The sequence below is a fragment of the Cannabis sativa genome, chromosome 7, assembly GCF_029168945.1.
Source record: "Cannabis sativa cultivar Pink pepper isolate KNU-18-1 chromosome 7, ASM2916894v1, whole genome shotgun sequence".
NCBI lineage: Eukaryota > Viridiplantae > Streptophyta > Magnoliopsida > Rosales > Cannabaceae > Cannabis > Cannabis sativa.
This window is the reverse complement of record NC_083607.1, coordinates 52,416,401-52,441,393: the sequence shown is the minus strand read 5'-3', so window position 1 is coordinate 52,441,393 and position 24,993 is coordinate 52,416,401. Positions and strand designations below refer to the sequence as shown.

Here is a 24,993-nt window from a genome sequence, read left to right as displayed (position 1 = left end):
AGATCTTTGAGGAGGCTCATTCTACTCCATATTCTCTGCATCCCGGCACCACCAAAATGTACCAAGATTTGAAACCGTACTTCTGGTGGAGCGGTATGAAGAAGAATTTGGTAGAATTCGTATCGAGATGCCTCACTTGTCAGCAGATCAAGGCTGAACATCAGAGACCAGCAGGGTTGTTGCAGCCTCTAACCCTACCAGAATGGAAATGGGAAGATATTACGATGGATTTTGTGGTCGGGTTACCTAGGACCACGGGTATGTATGATTCCATCTGGGTAGTGGTGGATCGATTTACGAAATCTGCTCATTTTCTGCCGGTTAGAACAACATTTTCAGTGGATCAGTTGGCAGAACTGTACGTCAGAGAGATAGTGAGACTTCACGGGGTACCGAAGTCTATAGTTTCGGACAGGGATCCGAAGTTCACCTCCAAATTTTGGCAAAGTTTGCAACGGGCAATGGGTACGAAGCTAAAATTCAGTACAGCATTCCATCCTCAGACAGATGGTCAGTCCGAAAGGACAATTCAGATATTGGAGGACATGTTGAGAGCCTGTGTTATGGACTTTGAGGGTTCATGGAGTAAATATCTACCGTTAATAGAATTTTCATACAACAACAGTTATCAGAGTACGATAGGGATGGCTCCCTATGAACTGTTGTACGGTAGGAAATGTAGATCCCCTATCCACTGGGATGAGACAGGGGAGAGGAAATACCTAGGTCCAGAGTCAGTTCAACGGACCAATGAGGCAATAGAAAAGATAAAAGCTAGAATGCTTGCCTCACAGAGCAGACAGAAGAGTTACGCAGATCCGAAACGCAGAGACGTTGAGTTCCAAGTAGGGGAACATGTATTTTTACGGGTATCTCCGATGAAGGGGATTAAACGTTTCGGGAAAAGAGGCAAGTTATGCCCTAGATTTACAGGACCTTTCGAGATTCTCGAGAAGATAGGTCAAGTGGCATATCGGTTAGCATTGCCTCCAGCCTTATCGAAGGTGCACAACGTATTCCATGTCTCAATGTTGAGAAAATACGTTTCAGACCCCTCTCATATACTCAGTTATGAGAGTCTTCAGCTTCAGCCAGACATGTCATATGAGGAACAGCCCGTGCAGATCCTGGATAGAAAGGATAAAGTCCTTCGGAATAAGACCATAGCATTGGTCAAGGTTCTCTGGAGAAACAGTAAGGTGGAAGAAGCCAACTGGGAGCTAGAGTCAGATATGCGAGCTCAATATCCAGAGTTATTCAGGTCAGATTTCGGGGACGAAATCCTTTTAAGGAGGGGATAGTTGTAAAGCCCGCTTAGTTAATTTGGAAATTAGCAGTTGTTTATGTTTAAATTATGAAATTATTTATAGCCATTTAAATAATTTATGATATTGTTATTTATGTTATTCAGTAGCTTGCATATTTTGCATTTCCGGTGTCCGGTATTTTGGAACTCGGCGTTTGGCTCAGTAGAAATCACAACTTAGTATGTTAGTAATTTGGGGATGGGTTTTAGACATTGGGAATGTCGGGAATGGCCGGGAATTTAGAATTTCCCAAAAATACCCCTTTAGTATGATTTATGTGATTTTATGGTGGAGGGGCAAAATGGTCTTTTTGCCCCAATGACTTTTTGTCTTTTAGTGACTTTTAAATGGAAATTAAATGTTAATTGTTTATTTTTAGTTGGCTGAAATAAGTTTATGTAAATAGCTTTTATTTCATTTCTCACACTTAGCAAAAATAGAATTTTCAAAAAAAAAAAAAAGAAACTCGCTCTTTCTTTCCCTTCCATTTTCGGCCAAGCTTTGAGCAGCAAGGAGTGGGTTTTTCTCCCTTGATTTTGGCTTGTTGATTCATCATCTCTTAAGGTCCATTGCTAGCTAGGTTGGTTCTTGTCTCTCCTTCTTTAATTTCTTAAAAAAATGGTGAAAATTGATGAAATGCATGCATGATTTTGGTATATGTTGCTGCTGTGATTTTGTTGTTAATATATGTGATTTAAAGCATGTTATTTGATATTAATTGAGCTATGATGAAAGCATGTAGGTTAGATTGTTAAAGCTTTGAGTTTTCTTTGCAAAAATATGATTTTTGGAGGAAATTATAGTGATTACGTTTACGTATTGTTGCTGTAGTTTCTAATTGTTTTCAGTGATGATTTTATGCTAGTTTAAGTAGAATTAAGCTAGTGGAATGCATGTTTAGGTGGATTTGCTCAAGCTTGAGTTTGGAACTCAAAGCTTGAGCTCCAATGGTGATTTTTGTATATGTGGTTTCTGGGTGATTTTGATGCTTTGGATTTGTTCTAGGGATAGTTTAGAACGTGTCCGGAAAGTTTGGGACCAATTGGGGTTGAATTGGTCGAGTTATGAGAATTTTAGTTGGGCACTGCGAGGAACCGGAATTCGGTTGTGCATCCGGAATTCGGATGAGGGTTCGATAATTCCCGGAACCGGAATTCGGTTGGGCAACCGATCTGTAGGTTGGGGAATTTTCCGAACCCTAGTTTTCCTCGTTTTTAGGTTTTTAGGGGTATTGCCATGCTTTTTATCGATAGGGAAACTTTTAGTTCTTAGTTTTAGTCCCGGGAAGTGATTTAGCGTGTCACTTATAGCGTTGTGATTTTTATGGTTTAGGAGCCGATGTCCGTAGCTCGGCTTCGGTTCCGGTCGGAGTTGGCCAAGCACACTGAAATCGGAATCCGGAGTAAGATTAGTATAACAGTATGCATATGTAGATTACATGTTTAGCGTGCATGTAGGAAGCCTGCTAGATTACATGAGTTATGGATTTAGGCTTCGAACCATCCAACCCTGTCACGTCGGTACGAGTGGAGTATGACCAAGAATTTGGAGTATGACCGGTTCGACCGATCAGGCTGACACTTGGTTGGTGGTTCAATGCTATTGACCTATCCCGTCGGTACAGGCTGGAGTATGACCAGCAGCCGGAGTATGACCGGTTCGACCGATCAGGAGGATACTTGTCAATAGTACCGTCCCCTGAACGTTCAAAACTCAGTACCATGTTGGACATGGCAGTAGTAGCTCAGTACCATGTTGGACATGGCAGTAGCGGGACTCAGTATCGTGTTGGACACGGCAGTTAGAATTATGTATGATATTATTATGCTTTTCTTACTGAGTCTGTCGACTCACAGTTTATGTTCATGTGTAGGTAAAGGCAAGGCTATAGCTGATGGACCGTGAGCGAGCTTATGAGATTGTACATGTCGGGGCGGTTAGGCCTGGAGCGTACGATCCTCGGGACAGCAAGGCTGAGATTTTTGTAACTGTCGTTAGACGACTTTTATTTTGATGTAATAGTTAAACAGTTAAACTTTTTGTAAATATTTTTATAATCGGAATCCCGAGTCTTTTGTAATATGTTTTACAAGTTTAATCCAAAAGCAAAATTTTAATTAATCACGTTTTTCCATAAACCTCGTTGATTAGCAACGAGCTGCACAGTACGTTTAAAAATCACGTAATACGCCTAAGATAGTTAGGGTGTTACATTGGTATTTGACATAATGGGTGCAGGACCCCAAATGTCAGTGTGAATTAACTCAAGAGGATACTTGGCTTTGTCATGATTTAATTTAAAAGGAACTGCATGTGACTTGCCATATTGACAAGCCTCACATAAATGAAGTTCATCAGTTTTGGAACTTTTAATATCATTTGATTTAAAACAAGATTCATGACATGACTGGATGGATGGCCAAGTTTCCTACGCCATCTATCCTTGATTGAATTGAAACTAGACACACTCTCAGTCACTGATTGAGTTACATTGGAACTTAAATTGGTTGATAAAGCAGAAAAACAAGTAGACTTGGGTTGCTGAACACGGGTAGTGGCAGGATTTTTGGTGGATGACTTGACACAGTGAGAGTTGAATTGATAGAGACCTTCCTTAAGCTTCCCTTGAAGCACTTTCTTCTTTGTTTGGTTGTCCTTCACACAACAATCATTAGATGAGAACTCAACAGTAACATTATTATCAGCAGTTAATTTAGAAATGCTAACAAGATTTTTAGCTATTTTGGGGACATGCAACATTTCTTTTAAGATAAGAGGGCTACTGTTGTTTGTGGACATAAAACCAGAACCAGTATGCTTAATAAGAAGTTTACTGCCATCACCAACAGTAAGAGAGTCCTTACCATTGTATTTAGTTTTCTGATTCAGGTTTGCAGCTTCAGATGTGACATGGTTGCTTGCACCACTATTAGCATACCAAGCATCATCTTGGAGCATTTCAGGTGTGGCCACAAAGGCAGTAGCATTTTGCCCAGATTTGTTGTTGTCTCCAGTGTTTCCAGGTGGTGTTGTTCCCATGAAAGTCTCATCAAATCGATTGTAGCAATAGGCAGCAGAGTGTCCATACCTTCCACAGACTTGACATGTAGGTTTTGGGCCACCTCTGCCACTTCTGCCCCTGCCATTAAACCTTCCACGACTGTTACTGCTCGAGCCTCCTCTGCCTTTGTTATTGTTGTTTCCTGGGTTGTAATTTCCACTACCAGATTTGTTAGCAAGATTTGCAGTTGGAGAGGCATTGTTAGAATGCTTACTGTTTTCAGAGAGTGAACTGAGCCTGTCCAATTTGCTGTCGAAACTGAGCAGCAGATCCTGCAACATTTGCCAAGTTGTCTTTTCCCTTGCTTCAATCTGCAGTACTATAGGCAAGTACTCTATGTCCAAACCAGATAAAACATTTGAAACAAGAAGGGATTCAGGGTAGGGGTCACCTGCTAAGGTCAAGACATCTGACCATTGCTTCTTTTGTTTGAGGTAATCTACCATTGACATAGATCCTTTTCTTACTGTCTGTATTTTGGTTCTGTACTCATCCATTTTAGCCTTGGAATGAGCACCAAACAAAGCTTCCAAACTGCTCCACAACTCTGCAGAGGAAGAGCAACCCATGATTTCGGTAGCAATACCTTCTGTCATGGATCCATATAACCAGCCCATTAAAAGCTGGTCATTAACAATCCATGGCTCGAACTCAGGATTGATCTCAGGTGCGATTCCTGGTTGTCCTTCTGCATCAGGTGCAGGAAGATATTCATCTGGCATGGTTCTTGCTCCAGTCAAGTAACCGTCTAGCCGATGTCCTCTAGCAATAGCCTTGACCATCGTCTTCCACAGTGAGAAGTTGTTTCTGTCCAACTTGAGAGCAAAAGGCTGATTAAGAGTACTCCCAAAGTGTGGAACAGAGACATTCGAGGAAGATGAGCCATTGCTGCTGCTGAAGTTCTGGTTTGCAACGTTGCTCCCAGACTGAGCTGTGAATTTTCTTGGTGTTTGCTCTCCAGTCGCCATAGAAAAAAACTGGTGCTCTGATACCAAGATAAAATAATAGCACAAGTATTTGTGAAATTTAGCTCACTGAGCACAGCTGCAAACTTTACATTATATAGCCACTAGGGCATCAAGAATGGTACAATCTAGAAGGGGGACACCTCACCCCAAAAGGTTGGAATACAAAGAATATTCTCTGACAAATAACGGAAAGGAGAGAGAAAGAATGATTGGCAATGATTGGAAAATCATGTGCCTAATAATTTTACAAATATACATCAGTGCAGTAAATAGTAACAGGTAAATGAAAAGAAGCTGGTAACTAGTAACACTTTCATTTTCTAACAATACTTCCTGAACTTGACAATCATTTTAGTATGTAGTCCTTCCATCTATTTTGGTTTGTTAAGTGTCAAAGTAGACTGCCTATACACAAATATACACGTGACAAATTTTCATTGGCCTTCTTAATATTAATAATTTATATATTAATATTTTTTTCTTTTTCTTCTTCAAACCCCAACTCAAAAATCACCAACAGATATTGAACCACATTCCGCTAGTCCTTAGAAAGGCTCAACAAGTGCATATTACAAGTATTGCCTTCATACCAAACTGTAGATATCCCAATCCGGGGTTTACTCATATCATCCTCAAAAAGCCCCACTCCATGAAAAATGGCCTGAGACCCACCTTGGGATTTGGGCTCAGTAATTTGAGAGTTGTACTTGTCGAGCTTCTGGGTCTTCATCGGTTGGGATTCCACGACGATCAATGCCGGAGATAGAACGACCTCGACAGTGAGAGGGAGTCGTTGGTTTAGGGTGAGACGTGGGCTGAGGGTTAGGAATGCGGCTTGCATGGTGGCGGCTGCGGTGGCTGGAGATGAAAAAAGAGAGGTTTTTGGAAAGATATAAGCCAAATCCAAGTGGAAAATGACTGTTGGTGATTTTAGGATTGGGGTTGGGGGTAAGAGTTTTTTGGGTTGGGATAATTTATATGTGGATTATTTGGGTTGGGATTAGATTTTTTGGGTTCGATTTCTGGTTGGATTCGTAAGGGTGGGGGTTATGATTTTTGAGAAGAACCAAGAAGAAAAAAAAGAAAAAAAATTATTTTTATTTTTTTTATTTTTAAATATTTTAAATTATTTTTTAATATATAAATTATTAATATTAAGTGGGCCAATGAAAATTTGCCATGTGTACATTTGTGTACACTATGCCAGTCCACTTTGCACTTAGCAGATCAAAATGGACGGAAGGACTACAGAGCAAAACGATTGTCGAGTTTAGAGAGTATAGCTATAATTTTTCCGAGTAAGGAGGTTAAACCGTAACAAACATGCTATAATTTTTCGAGTAAGGAGGTTAAACCGTAACAAACATAAAAATATAAGGAGTTTGACCACAAATTCTTAAAACATATAAAAATAATATTAAGGAATTCAATTTAATATTATACAATATACAATATAATATAGTGTATGAAATATACTTATTAGTTTATTAGTACTTAGGCCGGATTTAATTAAAGATAATAAAATAGAAATGAAATAACTTTTATTTTTTTTAATTATTTGTATTTTAAAGTATTAAAATATCATTTCACTTAAACTATTTATTTTTTAAAAAATAAAATAACCATTCAAGATGATAAAAATATAATAATTTTTTTTTATATATTTTAATTTAATTTTGTTCTATTTCCCTTTTTATTGTTATTCCTATATTTTATTCCTTTTAGCCAATTGTCGTTTTCTATGCAAAATATTTAGCAGGAAAATAACCTAAAAATCTACTTAAAAAAGCATTGAAAATTAAACAAAATTTAGTCAAAGAAAGTTAAATTAATTATTGTCACATAAGTTTATATTTGCAAATACCATTTTGGACCTTCTGTTTTGCAAAAGTTACCAATTAGACTCTGTGTTTTGTTAAATGACAAAATGAACCCTGTATTTTCTAAAATAGTACAAATAGGACCCTGGATTGATTTTTTGTCAAAATAAAGTTTAATTATAATCCAATCTAAAAGTGCTATGACAAAACTGTTTACATTTTTTGTATCTGTTCGTATTAAGCATTGTCTTCAAGTTGGTTGTATTAAAAAAAAAGTTGTCAAAAATTAAGCTCAGGGTCCTATTTTTACTATTTTAGAAAATACAGGGTCCATTTTGTCATTTAACAAAACACAGGGTCCAATCTGTAGCTTTTACAAAACACAGGGTCCAAAATGGTATCTACCCTTTTTTTTTATTCAAAGATTAGAAATGATATTTAAAAAAAAATCATTTTTTGGTTTACTTTTAAGATTTTCAATAATTTTAAAATTTTTAGTTATCTAACATTTTGAAATATATTTTAATTAAGTTTTATAAGAATAATTGAATTAAAATATTTCGGGCCAAAATTGTGATGTAGTCATATTTAACCATTACCATGATAATTAAATTGTAAAGAGAAATTTACGTTTATGGCTGGTTTGGAATGTTGTATTATATTATTGGATTATATATATTATATTTTTATATAATACTATATTAAACTTTAATTTGTACTAAAATATTATATATTTGTGATTTTTAAAAGTATTATATATTTGTGTGTCCATAAAAATTAATACAACATATAGTTTTACCATAAATATAATTTAATATAATATTATACAATACAATACTTAATCTGCCTCCCAAACAAAACCTTATTCATCTAAATATTATTGTAGAGAAACAACACACACACATTATTTGACTTTATATGTATTATGTATATCATTTTAGAGGTGGAACACTCTGTTCATGCCAGAAGAAGTTATCCGGATCAACTTCACTTTTCACACTGACCAATCTATCGAAGTTAGCCTTGAAATACTTTTCCCCCCAAACTCTTGATTGTTTAAAGCTTGTAGTGTTGCTCATCTTCTTGTTCCTCCCAATATCAAGATCCCTATAATTCACATAAGCTTCACGTGGAGACATGGAAACATAAGGAGCCATATACTCGTACAACTTTCTATTCCAATTAATGTGTTTTTCAGGGTGTTTCTCTCCAATATTCCAAGTGTTAAAGTACTGACTCATGAAAATGATTCCTTTCCTATGAGGGAAAGGGGAATCAGATTCCGGAATCACGCTCATCTTTCCACCATATGGAGTCCATATTATGGCCGCTTGAATATCTTTCTCCAACAACCTTTCCCACAGCCCCTCCAGACCAACATCTGGTATGGGTTTCTTGATAAAGTCAGACTTTGCTTTGAAAAAGGTCTTGAATATAGATTTCGATTGAAGAAGGTACTCCACTGGTGTTCCATTCTGTCTTCCTTCAAGAAACGCCGCAGTCTCAATCCAACTCATTTCCACACAATCTTTCTTGATCAAACCCAACTCAGGAAAGCTATGATCCATAATTCGTAGAAGTCCATTAGTGTTTCCCAGGAACAGAGCTTCATAAGTAGTTGCTATAGTTCTTTGACCGATCTTTGTACCGTTAGCCACTGTCGTAGTGACCTTAAGGAATAAATCTTCATCAAGCTTATCCGCAATTTGTTGCCACTTTTGGATGATCTTCTTCGCTCCTTGCTCCAAAGTCTTAGTGATTCGAAAAACGGTAACTTTTTCGGGGACGGAAACAAGTTTAATCTTCCACCAAAGAATGATTCCAAAGCTTCCTCCACCACCACCTCTTATTGCCCAAAACAAGTCTTCTCCCATGGCTTTTCTATCGAGAATTTTACCATTAACATCGACGATTAGAGCATCAACAACGTTATCAGCCGCCAGACCATATTTTCTTAGCAGAGAGCCATAACCACCTCCTGTTATGTAGCCGCCGATGCCTAAACTCGTGCAAATTCCAGCTGGGAAAGTATGTACTCTGCTTTTCTGAGAGATTCTATAATAAAGTTCTCCATTTGTGGCACCGGCCTGAACCCACGCCGAGGTATCTTCGATGTTAACCTCGATACGTCTAAGATTTACTAGATCTATAATGACGAAAGGGGCTTGACTTTCAGATGTGTAGGAGACTCCTTCGAAGTCGTGTCCTCCGCTACGAAGTCTGAGTTGTAATCCCAGCTTTCTCAAACAAATAACGGCTGCTTGGACTTGGGAATCATGTAATGGAGTGAATATAAACTCTGGTTTTGGGAGAGAAGGTTTCAAGAACCTGAGATTTGTTGCCGTGGAGTCGAGTATAGAATTGAATGAAGAATTGTTTGGTGTGAATAGGGTTGTGGTGACTGGTACTGAAAGTTCTGAATTTTTGGACACGCATTGGATAAAGTTTTCTGGAGTTGAAGCTGGTGAAGTTGGAGTTGCAGCGCATATAAAAATTAGACACTGAAGAAGGAGAATGGAGCTTAATGATGAAACACATGCCATTATTGACTTAGAATGGTTTATTCTCTTTGTTCTCGTTATATATATTTATATATATATAAATATATATATATTTCCAGCTTTTTGACCGTGAATCGTGATTACGAAATCTTTGAATTGAACGAATGGATCAAGTTTCTGTCTGTTTAATTAGGTGAAGTTGCCAATAAAGAATAAATATTGGAGGGCAGCAGTTGGTGTGCTGATATCGGATGACGATTTTCTTAGCGTGTATTCAGAATCAGAAAGAGCAATTTAGAAAGAGAATTTATATAAGCACCACCTGAACTCTCATTCTAAAATACCAAATTTTATTTTCATTCAATAGTCAATACTTTAATACTTTACCCACCATACTAATACAATTATAGAGACCGTGAACCAAAAATTTTCCCAATATTTTTCCATTCAACTATGCCAGTTTGGATGTACAAATTCCTTCCCCAATTTTTCTAACAAATCATTCCCCTATTTGCAAGTTTTTTTCCATGGTGATGAAACACTTCATCTTGGAGCTCATTAGATTTTCTCAGCAATCCCGGGACTAATTACAATCTTTGCTTTATCACACATTGGCCGATCAACCATCCTCCTAACATGGTCTAAGCAGTTGACTTAAAAAAAAAAAAAGAAATCACTTCTCATTCTACGAGTGCCCCTCTCCTTAATCCCTGCACAATTGATAAACAATCAGTAAAAAAACTGATATTAGTATAGCCACATGCATGAGTAAAAATAGGTGCATGAGAGCTTCAGCTTCTAAAGGGCTCAACTCATGGAATTGCACAAGAAAGCCTCCATAACATTCCCCTCTTGAAAATCAGAATAGCTCCCAATCTTAGAAGCAAGTAATCATTCAATTAAAATAAAATTACTATCTCAAAGTAACATCCTGCAGTGTTAACAGTAAGAACAAAAAAACATGTGGGAAAAGTGATGAGGTGAGACCACCAATTTCAAGTCGCTCTACTAATGAAAACAGACATGTTTCTAAATCCAAGTCTCTCCATATTCCATCCAAAAACACAAGACGAGGGAGAGATAAGTTAAGGATATATCATTCCAAAAATAATGCTATGAATATCCCCCATAGTATATTTCTAAGGAGAACCATAACAAAAGTTGTTAATGGAATGATCTGAGGTAAAATAGCAAAATGTCACTAAACAATTTTGAGAGAACCTGCAAGTGTTTGGGAACGGGTCGGAGGGCTAAGCTTCGGCAGCTTTGGGATGCTTGGGACGGAGGCTCGATTGGGGCAGCTCGGAACACGGCGTTAATGGAGGCAAAATAGAGGCCCGATTGTTGTCTCCAGAGCTCTGTTTTTTTCTTTTTTTAACAAAAAGTAAATGCGGTTAGATTTTTATATTAGCGTATATTTGAAAATAATTTAAATTATAAATAAAAAATGAAAAATATGCATAATTAATTACGCATAATTTAAATAAAAAATTATGCATATTAAATTTATATAGGTAATTAAGTTTTTTAATTTGGACAGTTTGTATGTATTTTATTTATTTTTTTTTTATAGTAAAGTTAATATTGGTAGTGCATATATATTTTTCAATAAAATGTAGGGTAATCCAATTTTGGTCCATATAATTTAACTAACTAAACCTCATTTTTGACTCTCTCTTCTTATAAATACTTAAATATACCCTCTAATTATTAAAAAAAAGTTAAAAAAACAATCTTCTAATTATAATTTTAGTCAAACTATATTTTGAAAATGCTGACCTTAATTTTTATTTATTTTTCATGAATAAATAGAACTTTTACCACTTAAAATACTTTTAAATTTTTTTCTTTAATTCTCATTTTTTTTTTTGAAATTTCCTCTCGAACTATACAAATCATTACAAATATCTCTTACCGTTATATTCTCTCATTTATTAAGTTTTATTTTTTTTTTTTTTAAAAAAAAAAAAAAAAAAAACTCTTAAATATATAATTAATGTTACATTTAGTTGAGAGAAATAAAAATATAACAATAAGAATGGAATACAGTTTAATATATATTAAAAGAATTGATAAAAAAAAAATATTAAATCATTCTCATATTCTATTGGAATAGTTTTTTCATTCATTTCAAAATAGAAAAGTCACTCTATTGAAATCTCCATTGAAATGATTCTAATATATTAAAATACAACTAAATAAAAGAATGGAACGAAACTTAATTCATTTTTATCTATTTCATTACTTCTAACCAAATGTATCTTAAATGTATAACAATTATCATCTCACGTCGCAGATCCAGGATTTAAAGTGAGGGGGCGTAATTTTTTTTTTTTTTTTTTTTTTTTTTTTTTGTAAAGTAGGGGGCAAAAGTAAACTAAATAGAAAAATATTATTAGTGGGATTTGAACCTTTAACCTATAACATAATCTAAACTAACCATTACACCAAACCTACTATTAAATCTACATATAATCTTTTATTATAAATGTATATTGTAACTAACTAATATACATATACATTTTTTTTTGGATTTTTTGTCAAGATGCAACTGCTCTCCTCGCTACAATGTGAGTCTGCCCTGGATCTCACCAACAACAGAGAAACCTCTAAAACATGAAATGAACCTAGACCAGTAAACTTATACAGTGGAACCCTTTGGCACTAATAGACTAGTGTGAAAACACACAATATGTTAAAAAGTTGATAATTTATTATTATTAATAATAAATATTTGTTTGGTCCTCTTGGAGTAGTGACCTCTTCTACGGTTGAGTTTGGTTCTCTTCATTTGGGTAGTCTTCATGCTATACACATATATTTTCACATTTTCCAAATATTCACGTCAGTTTGTTTAAAAATATTCATTTGTAACATATCATGTAAAATTAAATATGTAATGAACGGTTTAAGGGAAAAAAAAAACATATAATAGACGGACATACATAGAAAAGAAAAAAAAAACAACAAGGCTAAATGTAATAACATGATGAATAATAACTAAATTAGATTGATTATAATGAAGGGATAATTGGATAAAGTAGTAATTTTCATAAAATTTATATATTTTTAAATTTTTTTTAATATTTTTATGGTGTTCTATAAAAATAATATAAAAACAACAAAAATAAATATACAAAAATAACAGAAAAATAATATCCAAACAATATTAAAATAACATACAAATAACAAAAAATTAACAACAAATTAATAAAAGTATAATATAAAAATACATCAAAAACTCATATTTTCTGTAAATAAAATCGTAAAAATATTTAAAATTTTATACAACTGCATTTTTGTAATTTTTTTGTTATTATGTTTTTTTTTTTTTTGAAATTATCCCTATAATAAATCAATTATAAATTTATAAATTAAAGTTAAAAAAATGTTTAAAGATACATTAAAGTTATTTATATTTGTATAAATACTTTTTATCAACAAAACATAAATTGATATATGAAACTAGATTTTATATTATACAACTCTCTAATTTCATTTTTGGTTAAGAAGTTAATATATTTCTGTATATGTATTAAGCTATAGCTTCACATTTTCTCTTAATCCAAAACATTATATCCCAAAACTTAAACAAACTTTAGCATTCTTTGTATTGTATTACTCTTCAGAAACCTATATCTCAAAACCTAAACATTGTATCTTTTTGTATTTTGTACTAACTGTTGTGTATTTCGTCTTTGTTGCATGAACAATCTTCCTGAGATCTTTGATATCCGGATCACACCTTGGGTTCCAAAGCTTACTCTATTGTAAGCCTCCTCCAAAGAACTCCCCCAAAAAACAGTCTGTTTCTTCTCTGTGAAAAGGATCTGATTTTGTTGTATATTGTTATGCCTCTGATTTTCTATTTCTAATTCTGTAGTACTGCTCTGAATTTTTGTTTCTCTGCCTCTTACCTTTTTTTTTTTTTTGAAATGTTCTTTGCCTCTTACTTAATTGTTGTTCTTGCTGGTTTTTATATATGTTGTATTATAGCACAAAGAGAGGAGAGTTAGTTACAAAGTGTTAATCAACTTTGTAACTAACTTAACTGCTTTTGTCTAGGTTAATAGAGGCCAAAGGCCACCTAGGGATTATTTTACTGCCTTGTAAATCTTTGTGTAATAATCTGGTTTTTACAGTGTACAGGTAATATGTGGTTTAATTCAACAGGCTAAACAGACATACTAAATTAATTGAATTTTTTTTACTGCTAAAATATTTCTAAGCATATTAGAATGACTATTTGAATGTAAAAATAAAAATTGAAGAAATATGCATATTTTATCACTTGCTAAATAAAATTGAATATATATGACTAAGCATACGTGCAATGCACGTAACTTTCGCCTAGCATAATATAAGTGTATGGATAAGAAAATATAAGATATTTATCTCACAAATATTTTTATAATATATATGGTAAATAGCGGCATAAAACTAAAAGTTTGGAGTTTGTAAGCGGCATAAACTCTATATTTATGTTTAGCGGTATAAGTATCTAATGTTTGTAAAACTATAATTTTTCTCTAATTGTGTCAGTACTAACTCTGTTATTATCTTAAATATGGCATATATAAGACCTGAATTCTAAATCATTGGGTCTAGATAGAAACATGTAGTATCAGTTACTTCTAAATATTTTTTTAATAAATTCAAAACGGAATCTGTACTGACGAAACTAGAAGAAAATTACTGTTTTAGAAAAATTGGATACTTATACTGCTAAAAATAAACATTGAGTTTATGCTACTTGTAAGCTTAAAATTTCGTGTACTTATGCCGCTATTTACCCTATATTATATTTATATTATATAATTAATCAATAATAATATTTTTTTTAATTACATGGTTGTAATAAGAATTTAAAAATTGACTTGAATTAGATTTTGAGTAAGATTGATAAATCTTAGCTATTGATCAAAATTAATTATTCTATTATTTTAATTAAATAAATAATTAATTTAAAACCGAAAGCCTGTATAAAAAAATGAACATGTATAGAATGTCTATTCTATATAAAGTGTGCCTATATAACATAATTTTTGGTTTATGAGAAATTGATGGGTGATTTTTTATTTATATTAAAATAAAATAATTTATGAGAAATTCATGGGTCACTTTTTATTTATATATAATAAAATAAATTTCCTTACATTCAAAAAATAACAGTTTTTTCGACTGAGGTTCACAGAATATTTTTATTTAAAGTCGCTACTTAATATTTTTTTTTTTTAATAATTATTAAATTCAAAATTCTCTATCCAAGAATTACTCATCGGGAGCTCCATCAAAAGGAACCATGGCCAATAAATATTAGTGTGTCTTTACATTGTTCAAGCACTGTTCTTTACATTGTTTCCTTGCACTGTTCTTTACATTGTTCTTTACACTGTTCTTTACACGAGATTATCCGATGAAGCGAAGTCACCAGTAGAGGTAAACACTGCATTTTTGGTGTTGTTGTAGGTAAATCTTCCTGTTTGAAATGGCCCGAGCCAAGGAGCTGGCCAGTACACACTTGATACGAGCGGGTCGGGACCTTGAAAACGTAAGAGGAGGATGTTGTCATCGTCAAAATAAAAGTTATAGTATCCAGAAGAATAGTTGGTCTGGGATTTTGAAGACACAAGGTTGGTGTTCATGGTGAAATTTTGGTTAGGAAGAAGTGTATCTGTGGGGAATTTGAAGCTTTCCCAGTAAGTAACATGTTTACCAAACACAGCGCTTCTGAGAACAAGGTTGCCGGAATCATGGAGATGCAGTTTCACAACAAGGCCGGCACAGAACCTGTTCCCCAGTCCCGGTGTCGTGTCGGTACTCCATACTTGATCTCTGCCTATGTCAAGCAAGAAAAGATTACCGTTTTTCAATCAGCAAAAGTTTTGACCCTCTTCTGTTGACTGGTTGGTCTCGATTGGCCATCCAAACTATGGTGGGAACAGAGGACTTGGTATCACTATTAAATTAAAGCAGATTAAATGATTAATTTTACTTAGAATTATTTTTTTTTCCAATTGGTTAAGGCAATCTTTTAAAAATCTCCATTAATATTTGGACATTCATTTTATTATTTGTGGTTTACCACTTCAATAAAAGAATCATGTTGATATCAAACCATCATAGACAGATGAAGCAATATTCGTCGTTCACCACTTCAATAAAAAATTTAGATTATAAGTGTTGTTATATGTATTGTCATTTTTTATTAATTTTCAGAATTTATTCTTTTATATTCAATTAAGTTAGGTAAAATTTAATTTTTTACTACTGAATGACATCATTCATGATGATATCAATATTAATATATAATTTAACAGCTTATATAATTATTTTTATATAATTTAATATTATTATTTAGGTGTTGATTTGGAATTATAGACCTTGGTTTTATGATCTTCCATCAATCAAGTACTTCTCTATCTTTTCTTAAAAATAATATTATTAAAATAATTTGGATATTTATTTATTTCAAAACTATATATTAAATAAATATTTGACTCGTTTGGTGCACCGTATTGTATTGTATAGTATTATATTAAATTATATTTCCTGTAATATTTTTATGTAAATTTATGTAGTATTGACTTGTATGAGTACATAAATATATAATATTTTAGTATAAAATAAAATTTAACATAGTATTATATGAAAATATGATATATAATCTAATTTAATATAATACAATATAATACATCACGACTTAATACAACGTACCAAAACATCACATTGTGATATCTACTTATTGCGATTAAATGCACGATGCATTTTAAATTAGGCTTATATCAAAACTAAGGAGTTTTCTTTTGGCTTACTAGGTGAGGTTGGCACGTGCATTAGTGCTAAAGCTCTCTTTATTTCATTTTATTTATAATTTTATTTGTTTAATTTTTATTTTCTAAATAATTGTAACAAAAATTTATATAATTTAATTTTACGAACATAATAAACAATAGTTTTTCTTTGATTATTGTATTGTATACCGTGTTTTCCTTAATTTTTAAAAATGTACACAATATTTTTTTTATATTTTTAACAGTTTGCAAATATCATGAAAAAAATACTGTCATGTACAGCTGCCCAAATAATACACTTTAATGCACAAATATAATTTTAAATAAATCAAATAAATGTACTTGATTATCATAAGTAGATTTTATTTGTTAAATTAATTATTTACACTATATTTTACCATCTTACATGAAAAATAATAATTTTGTCGACACTATCATATACAAATTATCCACAGAGAAATTAATAATTCGATTATATACAGATCAAGATAGAATGAAAAGTGCAAAATACAAATATTACACTGGTGTCTTGTAAAAGAAAATTAAAACTCAACCATTAAGAATATCCTTATTTTTTTTTTTTTTTACAACTTTTAGACATGTGTTATCTTTACCTATCAACAATTTAGAGATTAAATTTTAATATCTTTTTTATTTAACTCAAATTTAAATTGTGTATGCTTTATTTTTCGAACATTGATTTTTTGTTTATTTTTGGATTAACTTAAGAACAAATTGCAGTTAGATTATCAAGATTTCTTAAACATTCATATATTGTATTCAGTATTTACTTTTAATTATTAACAATATTATTTACATTAATTGAATACACATATTAATAATCTCAAACAATAATGAATAATATTTTTTCTTTAATTATTTATTGTATTATTTTTTCTACTAGTAGTTATATATATATATATATATATATATATAACAAGAAAATAAGATTTGAGTTGGGTTGAGTACTTAGTGATACGTAAATAAAAAAAATTCAAAAATTAAAGTACTCAAGGGAATGAGTCATTTATTTAGTTGTGTTTCCAATATAAGCAAAGTCCTAAATTTTAATATGTTTATTTAATCATTTTAAAAACACATTTTAAGTTGCTAATTAATATACTAAATAAAATGTAAAATAAGTTTCAATAGTAATTACACTAAAGTGTTATACTACACTGTCAATCTTGATCGTTCCATGTATTCATACTACCACATATAGCCTAGGTGATTCATGATCAAACCAATCCTCATCATCATGCTCATCCTCCTTTAGGTCAACGTGATTCAACACTTGATCATCATTATCAACACTTGTCGACGAAGATGGTGGGTGATGTACTTCAGGATCAGCCTGAGCGGGGAGAGAGGCGGTAACAGGCGTTAAACGATTAAGTACTTTTTCCCATGCCTGAGCGATACGTAGATCAAGCAAAACGTTGTTAGGGATCATTATCCTGTTGTCCAGAGTCAAGGTGATAGAGACATGACGACGGTGACGAGCGCGGTGTACGTGAAGGAGAGTACTGACGAGGGTGAGGGGCAACGAGACCATGTTGACCATTCTGTGGAAGCTTACCGCCATCTTTAACTGGGACATGTTAGGAAGGTTGGGGTTGCTCCAGTACATGTTAACCAAGGGGAAGGGGATCAGTTCGCCTGAAAACATGGAGGTAATGAGTGTGTTGATGGATGGTGAGGTCTCTTGGAATAGGTGATCAATTTGGTATTGGAATTGGTGAGTGGAGTTGTATGAGATGAAGGTGTCGCTATGATCGGTATCTGAATAGTACATTTGGATCACTTTCAACTCCACCCTCATTAATGGTGATGATGGTGGATCATTTTCTTCAAAACCACTATTAAATCTTGGGTAAATAAAAACTTGGGAGAATGGTTGATTATCCATATTTACTATGAGTACGTGTGTGTTATCTCTTAATATAAATTTCTTAATTAGATAGCTGGTACATATATAGGGCAATATTAATTCTAATTTCATTAGGAATATGATTATTCCAATTCTATATTATAATCGGGATATTTTGGATTAAAAAAAAAAGATATTATTTATTTATATAATAAATCTGATGGCTAAAAACATTTAGGGAAATTACCAAACTTTTCCAACCTTTATTTTTCGTTTGAAAAAAAAAACCTTTATTTTCATAAATATATCTTTATTTTAATTTTTCTTGCTGAATTAGTCTTCTCCTTCCTCTGGAACTTGGGTGCCTTCTGCGACTTGGGCTAGAGCAAAAGAATGTTAACCTTTTGGCCTCACTCGATCGACCTCAACGTCATGGCAGCCGTGGCCTGTGAACTCCCGTTTGGTTTGAAGAGCAACATAGCGTTGAGTACTGGATCTGAAATGGCTGACGCATTTTTGGTGCCCTTCTTTTCATCTTTGAGTTTTAATACTCATGGCTCCAAACTGATCGGGTTGATCGTCAATTGCAGGTATTTCCATGGCTGAATTTAATACATGAACAATCTTTGCCCAATTCGAATATATTTGTGAGATCGATATTAGGAATAGAGATTTCTGCTGTGGTTATATGTAGAAACAGCTACACACACTTGCAATATTGAGATTGAAAGAATAGGATTGGCAGTTTCAGTTGATATTTTGGTATAACTTTGTGGTTTTTCTCTTGGTACACTATGAAATTTGGGAATAATAAAACATAAATTTGTAATAAATTATATTATGGGGTTAAAGTAGTCGGAAGATATTGATTTTGTCATTGTGTTAACTTATTTGATTTTCGATTTTGTCTCAAGTTATGGGGTTACTGAGTTGTCATTGCTAGCTAAAATTTTTAGTCATATTGACACACCATTCTTTAGTAGGAGAGGGGTTTATCCTCCATGCACTATATCCTTGTTCATTAAGTACTGTAATGGTATACTTTTTTCTTCGAGAAATAGACAATGTCTAGGAGTATCGAATGGCTACTTTAGAGTTTTAGTGGCCTATAATGTTTTCTGATGTGTGATTTAAGTCAATGCAAAACCAGTGAGAATCATTTAAATGTGTAACCAACTTTGAATTCATCTCTTTCATTCCAATGTGGAAGTAGTAGTGTAGCAACAGGAACTAGAGCTGGGCTTTTTGGAACACATATTTCAGCTCATGGTTTACCGCCTCCCCTAGCCTTAATTAGTCGTTCGTAATCTTATGGAGCGGGTAAGAAAGGATATTGTTTCTTTATTTCTTCCCCTTTCTCTGGAACTTGGGTGCCTTCTGCGACTTGGGCTGTGGCTTCCACAACATAATCAAAAGAATGTTAACCTTTTGGCCTCACTCGATCGACTTGGGCTGTGCTTAATGATAGTTTTGACTATTCAATTTGGTGTGATGTTTCTATTACAGTTGAAGAATTGTGGTGCAGGAAGTGGTTCCTGAGTTCAAAAAATATTCAGAGAGAAAGGCTCAACAGACATACTAAATTTATTGATTTTTCTTTTACTGCTGAAACATTTCTAAGCATGTTAGAATGACTATTTGAATGTAAAAATAAAAAATAAAAAAAAAATATGCATATTTTATCACTTGTTAAATAAAATTGAATACATATGACTAAGCATACGTGCAATGCACATAACTTTTGCCTGGTATAATATAAGTGTATGAATTAATAAGAAAATATAAGATATTTATTCATAAATATTTTATAATATATAGGGTAAATAGCGGCATAAGTACTAAAAGTTTTAAGTTTGTAAGCGGCATAAATTCTATATTTATTTTTAGTGGTATAAGTACCTAATGTTTGTAAAACTATAATTTTTCTCTAATTTTGTCAGTACTGACTCTGTTATTATCTTAAATAGTGCACATATAAGACCCGAAATCTATATCATTGGGTCTAGATAGAAACATGTAGTATCAGTTACTTTCAAATATTTTTTTAATAAATTCAAAACGAAATCAGTACTGACGAAACTAGAAGAAAATTACAGTTTTAGAAAAATGGGGTATTTTGCTGCTAAAAATAAACATTGAGTTTATGATGCTTGCAAATTTAAAATTTTGAGTACTTATGCCCCTATTTACCCTATATTATATTTATATTATATAATTAATTAATAATAATATTTTATTTAATTACATGGTTATAATAAGAATTTAAAAATTGACCTGAATTAGATTTTGAGTAAGATTGATAAATCTTAGTTATTGATCAAAACTAATTATTCTATTCTTTTAATTAAATAAATAATTAACTTAAAACTGAGATCCTATATAAAAGAAATAAATGAACATAATGTAGTTACATATATATATTTTAAGAAATAAGATTTGGGTCGGGTTTAGTACTTATTGATAGGTAAATAAAAAATTCAAAAATTAAAGTACTGAAGGGAATGAGTTATTTATTAAGTTGTATTCATATTTTAAGTTGCTAATTAATATATAAGATGTAAAATAAGTTACAATAGTAATTACATACTACCACACTAGAAGGTTATAGCCCTTTTATTATTTGATGAAATCAATCCTCATCCTCATCATCATGCTCATCCTCCTTCTGGTCAACATGATTGAACACTTGATTATCATTATCATCACCATGCTCTTCCTCCTCCTTCTCATGATCATGATCAAGCACTTGATCATTATTACTTGTGGACGAAGATGGTGGTTGATGTAATTCAGGATCAGCGTGGGAGAGAGGCAGGCCTTAAACGATTAAGTACTTGTTCCCATGCGGAAGCGATACGTAGATCAAGCAAAGCGTTCTCAGGAATCATTATCCTGTTGTCCTCGGTCAAGGTCATAGAGAGATGACGACGGTGACGAGGGTGGTGTGTGTGAAGGAGAGTACTGATGAGGGGCAACGAGACCATGGTGACCATGGTGTAGAAGCTTACCGCCTTCTTTAACTGGGACATGTTAGGAAGGTTGGGGTTGCTCCAGTACATGTTAACCAAGGGGAAGGGGATTGGTACGCTTGAAAACATGGAAATAATGAGTGTGTTGATGGGCGGTGAGGTCTCTTGAAATAGGTGATCAATTCGGTATTGGAATCGGTGAGTAGAGTTGTATGAGATAAAGGTGTCGCTGTGATCGGTATCTGAATAGTACATTTGGATCACTTTCAACTCCACCCTTATTAATGGTGACGATGGTGGATCATTTTCTTCAAAATCATTATTAAATCTTCCGTAAATGAAAACTTGAGGAAATGGTTGATTATCCATATTTAGTAAGTGTGTGTTTTCTCGTAATGTAGGTTTCTTAATTAGATAGGTGGTACATATATATAGGACAATATTAATTCTAATTTCATTAGGAATATGATTATTCCAATTCCATATTATAATCTGGATACTTTGATTAAAAAAAAGATATTATTTATTTATATAATAAATCCGATGGTTAACCTTTTCCATTGTACGAACCTTTTCCAATTTTTTTTGTTTTGTTTTGTTTTTTTTTTTTATTTTCATAAATATATCTTTTTAATTTCATTTTTAGGTTTTCTCGCTGAATTACTCTTCTCCTTCGTCTTGAACTTGGGTAGAGCAAAAGGGATTCCACAACATAATCAATGCCTCATGGCCGCCGTGGCCTGTGAACTCCTGTTTGGTTTGAAGAGGCAACATAGCGTTGAGTACTGGATCTGAAATGGCTGACGCATTTTTTGTGCCCTTCTTTTCCTCTTTGAATTTTAATACTCATGGCCAGAGTACTGATCAGGTTGATCGTCAATTGCAGGTATTTCCATGGCTGAATTTAATACATGAACAATCTTTGCCCAATTCGAATATATTTGTGAGATCGATATTAGGAATAGAGATTTCTGTTGTGGTTATATGTAGAAACAGCTACACACACTTGCAATATTGAGGCAGGTTATATACCTTATGTAGTATAGCAGGTTGATCTCTTAAATTAACAGTAATCAAGTGAAATTTCAAGGTTGATTAAATATGTCTGCCTATCTTATCACAAATTAAATTGTTTGATTTAATATGCATGATTAAGGTTATAAATTCTATGTACTTTTGTTTTCCACTTCAGTTTAGTAATTAAATTGTGATACATCTACAAGTATATGTATATGCTTCAATTTTGAATAATCAAATAGTTAAGTGCAATCAAACTGCAGGTTGTGTTGGTTTTGGTATTGGCTAGAAGTTCTCCATAGTAAGCTATTTGGAGGGGACAACGGTTCTTAAGGATCTAATTCAGAAGGATAACATTACTATATAAGAGGCTTTATCTCAATGGTATTGGCTTACAACCCATGTCAATTTTACCAAAGGAATGGTAATTTTTCCATTATTTTTGATACCATACAATCGAGAATTAGCATTCTTCTAGTTTACAACATAAATGTAATCTCAATAATAAATTTTAAAGTGTTCAAATATATAATTTCAATTGATTTTTCATAGTGTGTTATGTATATATTTGTTCATTATTATTTTTAAAAGGAGATTTTGTCAACTGTTCATGAAATTATGTGAGATCTTTTTTGGTTATATGATATATATATATGTATGTGTATATATATGTAATGTGTTTATATAAAAAATTAAATATTGAAATCCTAATGAATTATGTTATGTGATTTTATAGATGATGGTTTGAAGTCAATTCAGGTGAGTGCAGCAAATTCGGAAAGGCTTTGGGATTGGGTTATTATGCTATTGGAGAGTTGTTTTTGGCAGTGACATTGTATCAAGTGTTAATCTTGGTTCTGAATTATTGATAAATGACATTGCACAAATTAAATTAGGTTTGAGTACTTTTAGCTCTAGATATCAGTTTGAGTTTGAGTATAAATCTAAGAACATTTTCTATTTGTGTATTGTATAAATTTTTGTTGATGAACAAAACAAATAATAAATCTGAACAGAAAAAAAAAATCATGTATGAAGGATAAGTTATGCAAAATCAGAGTAATCCTTCCTTTTTTTATTTGTGATTGTTATTTTTCAAATTAAATATTGGTTTCGAATATGGATGATTAAATATGTTTTCCTATCTTATCACAAATTTTGTAATTTCATATTACTTTTTGTAATTTTATGACATAATAATTTGTTTAACTATGTATAAATTTGTGATGGTGGTGGGAGTCGTTACTAAGGCTGAGGCTATTCAAATTAATGGCCGGTGATGATGAATGTATTTTTTTTGGGTAATGATGAATGTATTTTGATTTTGGTTATATTTTTTTGATTAATTAAAGATAGTATTTTGATTTTTGATGATGCATTTATATATTTTGTTGAAACTATTTATTGTTTGTTTCTCCAAACATTGATGAATAGATAGAGTATATAATATCACATTATGTTTGGTCTACAGATAATCCTATTGTTGCAGCAATCTTGGAGGGGAAAATTATTAAGCTTTTTCTAAAAAAATGAGGATGATTTGGCAATGATAGCAGAGAATATTTTTTACTGATTTAGATGCTGAGAGGGAAGATCTGAAAAGGTGAATTTCAAAATACTCTTGTTAAAATGAGAGTTGAGATAGTTGTTCCACTTCACTTTCTTTTAAATAATGAGAGTTGAGATGGTTGTTCCAGTTCACTTTTAAATAATTTATTATAGTATCGTTTGTAATTGTACTTGAAACCCATTCAATTTCATTCTTTCAATACGTGTTTTAGTTTTATTATTTCTAGAATTATGTGATTATACTATCAAGCTTCTGTATTCAATTCTTAAGTTTTTATATTTATATTCAACGTTTTTACATTTTGTTCTAGAGAGAATGTGTATGTGATTAAAATGGTAGATGTTCAAACTTTTCAAACAAAATTTTTGAACGATGGAGGAAGTTTAAGAAATTTTTTTAATGTTGGCTGTGGATCTGCAAGTTTTGGAGCATATCTTTTATTATTTGACATCAGTGCAATGTCCTTAACATCAAAACCTAATCTAATTTGTTGTTCACTGATGAGTTTTTTCATGGCAAATCTTTTACTCAATGTTGTCTTTTTTTCGGGTTACAAGTAACAAATGGCTACAATATAGTCAAGGAATCTATTGATATGAGAGATGTTTCTTATGTTTGCACAACATTTTCATATAATAATAGTTTTTACTCATTGGATGTTAGATTGAAATGTGTTAAATGAAAAGGGGTTAGAAGAACATATTACTATTATTCATTGTTGTCTTCGTCATATTAATAAAATATCACAGTAATTAATGGTTTTATCTATTTTTGATATTTAAATAATTGAGGTGATACAAAATTAAAAATATCTCCTATAATTATCTTATATTATAAACAAGAATTAAGAATTTATTAAAACTTAACACATTGTTCTCTTTTTTCTCTCTTGAATATATTATTATGTATTTTTTAAATTATTTTAAAAATGATTATTTATTAAATTATACTATAAATGATATAGTATAGATAACATAATACACTATCTAAAAATAAAATTAAAAAATACAACTAAATATACGTGCATTGCACGTAACTTCAATCTAGTTTATACAATATTTGTGTATTTATTTTCTCAATGCTTAATGGTAGTTTTGATGGGACTTTTCTCGTGAT

The 24,993-nt window shown here is 32.3% G+C and overlaps 1 protein-coding gene and 1 long non-coding RNA gene across 2 annotated transcripts; one reads left to right on the top strand and one right to left on the bottom strand.

Moving 5' to 3' along the window:
• Positions 1-7,871: 7,871 nt before the first annotated feature.
• On the bottom strand, positions 7,872-9,976 carry LOC115696852 (berberine bridge enzyme-like 26). Its single transcript, XM_030623736.2, has one exon. It carries the CDS (start codon positions 9,697-9,699, stop codon positions 8,089-8,091), a length of 1,611 nt encoding a protein of 536 aa, XP_030479596.1. The 5' UTR covers positions 9,700-9,976; the 3' UTR covers positions 7,872-8,088.
• Positions 9,977-18,383: 8,407 nt separating this feature from the next.
• Positions 18,384-24,186, top strand: LOC115696855 (uncharacterized). Its single transcript, XR_009688816.1, has 3 exons — positions 18,384-18,911; positions 21,937-22,176; positions 22,571-24,186. It is a non-coding gene; the product is annotated as an uncharacterized LOC115696855 (long non-coding RNA).
• The last annotated feature ends 807 nt before the right edge of the window (positions 24,187-24,993 follow it).